Here is a 3,563-nt window from a genome sequence, read left to right on the forward strand (position 1 = left end):
TAATCAATATCAAAGTTACTCTTGAACAAAAAATCAAAACCAAATAGAAATAATCGTGGTAAAATAAGAACCAAATCCAGAATCAAAGAAATAGAATTAGGCTCCTACAATGGTGTTCTTCTAGCCGTTCTTCAGCAGGTTTTGCAGTATGACAGGATGTGTAGTCCTGCTGGGGCGGCTGCTGCCATCGGAGAGGGTTGTTGCCATGGTGGGGGGGCATATGCTTAGATGTGCGGTACATGTCAAAGTAACATCCACATGAATACCAGGACCCAAGGTTTCCCAGCAGAACGTTGTTTGTAACAAGATGATCAATGTCATTCACTTCATCTGTCAGTGGTTTTAATATTGGAGCTGATGAGTGTTATTTTTAAGAGGAAAGTGTTACCTATCAACACATGCACACACATGGACGATTTTGTAGAATTTACATAAAACGTTTACATGAGAATGTACTTCAAGTTGAGCATTTAATCACAGATATTTCTCTTTCTCACTTTCTCCTTCTTACGTTCCACCTTCACTTTCTCTCCTTATCTTTGCTTCTTCCCTCCTCACTGCTCTATCTCCTTCCCCCTCTTTCTCTGCTACCTTCACTCTTTCTCCTCCCACCGTTTGCTGCTCTCGCTTCCCTCTTGCTGCTTGTTTGCTCTTCCTCAGTTTATCTCTGCTAAACCATGACTGTAGGCCAAACTGCATGATGGTGTTTGAGGGAACGAAAGTACAGCTCAGAGCTGTTCAGGATATCAGCCCTGAAGAGGAGGTATGTGGGGAAAAAAGAGCAAAAAAAAAAAAAACACTCATGCTGCATCTTTACAGCATTAACAACGTGGAATATGACTCCGTGTTTATCGACTGTGATGTTGTGCCTGCTTTTATGTCGTGTGCTTTATGAGCAATTCTTACTGAATGCTCTGTGTTCGCTGTTATGGATGGAGGAGCCAATGCTTTAGGCGGATTTGAATGATGCACAATCTGAAACTAAGAACCATGTCTGCTGTAGATTCCATTTTATTGTACAAGTAATGATATATTTTTGATTGATGTACAATGAGCTTAATGGTATTAAAGAATTCATTAAAATGTGTAGCCAAGTGAAATATCACAGTAACACAAGCGGGATGACAGCTCCTGTGTTTTGGCAGGTTTGGCAGCCATTTCTCTAATTTTCCATACTTAATCATCCCTAGTGACTATATGTAATGAGATGCATCCACGCCATCTGGACTAAGACACACACACAAGTTACTTGTACTGTATCCTTTTGTCCACACTCAATTTACCTGAATTTATGTCCAAATATTTCATCTATCTCGGGGTCGGCAACCCACCGCTCCTCTTTCATACCTCTGCTGCGACTCCTTGTGGCTTTGAAAAATAAACAATGAGTATTTAATTTAAATGTATTTTATTTTACTTTGTTCATTTTTAAAAGTGTAATTCTAAATTTGAAGATTATGGTGATTTTGTAACATTGAAATAAAACATCAACTTTTTGTCGCTCAAAATATACATCACAACTGGCAACTTTCCAAATCCTCTTGGCGACTTTTTTTTTTTTGTCAAAAGCGACTAGCGACAAATCTCGCGACTCTTTCTGGTGTTACTGGTGTTTTGTTTTCTCTGTAGCAGGTCATTGATTTCATAAATGCAAAACACAAGAGTTTTTTTTACACATAAATAAAGGTAAAATCGATATATGCAGTGTTATCATCATTTTAGATGTCAAAAGGGTTTTGTGGCTCCCAGTGTTTTCTTTTCTGTGGGAAATAGGTCCAAATGGTTTTGTGAGTGTTTAAGGCTGCCGACCCCTGCTCTATACTGAACTAGACTCAACTATGATCTGCGCTATAGCAAATACACCAACGTCAAAATAAAATGTCAGCAAGTCTCTAACTAAGCTGCTCTCTGTGTGTCCAGCTCACTATAAGTTACATCGAGTCATTGTCGCCGACTGAAGACCGGCGGAGACANAGCACGTACTGCAAGGGTTAAAGTCAAGTAGCTCACTCAAGCCTTAAAGTTAATTCTTCTGCTACATATAAGACATGAGCGGGATACACTCAGTTACCAGTTTATTGCAAATGCACTCTTTCTCCAAGTCATGTGATAAATCTTAAAGCTGATTATTGAACTGGATGCTGCAGGTTTGTGGTAAAACTGACCGTAGCTTCTAATATTCAGTTTCCAGCACAGCAAGTCAAGGGCGTCACTCATGTAATGCATATGATTTCAGGGGATTGTTACTCAATAGGCCAAGTGCAATCAGGTGTAAACAAGCACTTCAGGTAATATAACCGGGGTTTAAACAAGCCTGCCTCTCTCCTCCTCCGTACTCGTGGTTGTCTCCTGTGATTGTGTTTGTTTACACCTACTGAGTGACTCCACCTCTTCTATAATATACATCCTGTCTTGGGCATCTTAATGGAAAATCTTCCCTGAGATTACCTGAAAGTCTGTGTCATAATCCTAATGAAACCTCAGTTAGAAGATTCTGGCAATATCAAACACGAGGAGAACAATATGCGAAGATAAAAGCACCTATATATGGGATCGGTGTCTTGATGGAGACGCTGTTGTCAAAATAAATTTGCAGGCGGATGAGTGGGAAGATGATTTGTATCTATAATAAATTTGGGAAATGAGTCAAAAGCCTTTGTTGTGACAGAAGTGGAGTACCCATCGGTTCCTGCTTCATTTGTGTGTGTGTGTGTTTCTGACAGAGAGGCAGATAGACCGGCAGAAAGAAATAAAGAGTGACATTTGTTATGACAGAAGCAGAGTACCTCATTTTGTCGTACTGTGCAGGGAATTGTGTGTGTGTGTGTGTTTGGTTCATTTCAATGCTCAATCTTAAATGTGCAGGATTCACACTGCCAGATGATATTTAACCTCCTAACGGCACCTTGGATGCAGGAATAACAGACCCTTGGCGTCCGCGCTCGCCCGTCCTCGCTAAACTGGCTGATTGACGGATGGTAATCTAGCGGGAGCTGCGTCGCTCAACAAGTCTCCTTCCCTCTCATGAGTGTGTTGGCACAAATTTCCGTTTCAGTCAACGCTGGACTGAGAGCGAGAAACCCCCAAAGCAGTTGTAGCAGTTGGCTTCTCAGCAGGACGAGACACATCCTGTATTTTTCCAAACACGACAAGCTAAAAGTTGTCTCAGCCTGTATTGTGCGCTTTACGTCTCCTCGGTGTGTTTACACCGATCGGCCACCACATCAAAACCACCTGCTTGATGTGGTGTAGGTACCTGATCGCGCTGCCAAAACAGCAGGCCGTGAACACAGGCTCTCTGAGGGTGTCCTGTGGTGTTTGGCGCTGGGATATTGGCAGCAGATCTTTTGGATTGTGGGGTGGGGCCTTCATGGATTCTGGATTTTGAATTGGATCGGGACCTGGGAAATTTGTAGGAATGTGTAGGCCAGGTCTACATCTTATGCTTTAAGATGGTTGTATGGTCTAAAGTTGATGAAGCCCAGTTTGACTAACTTTTTTCCCCGTAGCTTTCCAAATGTCCACATTGAATGCTTTGCTGGGTGTACTCCAAAGATAAAATC

At 41.7% G+C, this 3,563-nt stretch overlaps 1 protein-coding gene across 1 annotated transcript in view; it reads left to right on the plus strand.

Moving 5' to 3' along the window:
• Window positions 1-3,563, plus strand: part of smyd3 (SET and MYND domain containing 3) — a 101,150-nt gene that overhangs the window by 78,548 nt on the left and 19,039 nt on the right. The window contains exons 7-9 of the mRNA XM_008295144.1: window positions 661-763; window positions 1,921-1,979; window positions 3,253-3,304. Of these exons, the coding sequence (XP_008293366.1) occupies window positions 661-763; window positions 1,921-1,979; window positions 3,253-3,304 (214 nt within the window). The remainder of the gene's footprint in view (window positions 1-660; window positions 764-1,920; window positions 1,980-3,252; window positions 3,305-3,563) is intronic.

Source organism: Stegastes partitus, unplaced genomic scaffold (assembly GCF_000690725.1).
Source record: "Stegastes partitus isolate 25-593 unplaced genomic scaffold, Stegastes_partitus-1.0.2 Scaffold1024, whole genome shotgun sequence".
NCBI lineage: Eukaryota > Metazoa > Chordata > Actinopteri > Pomacentridae > Stegastes > Stegastes partitus.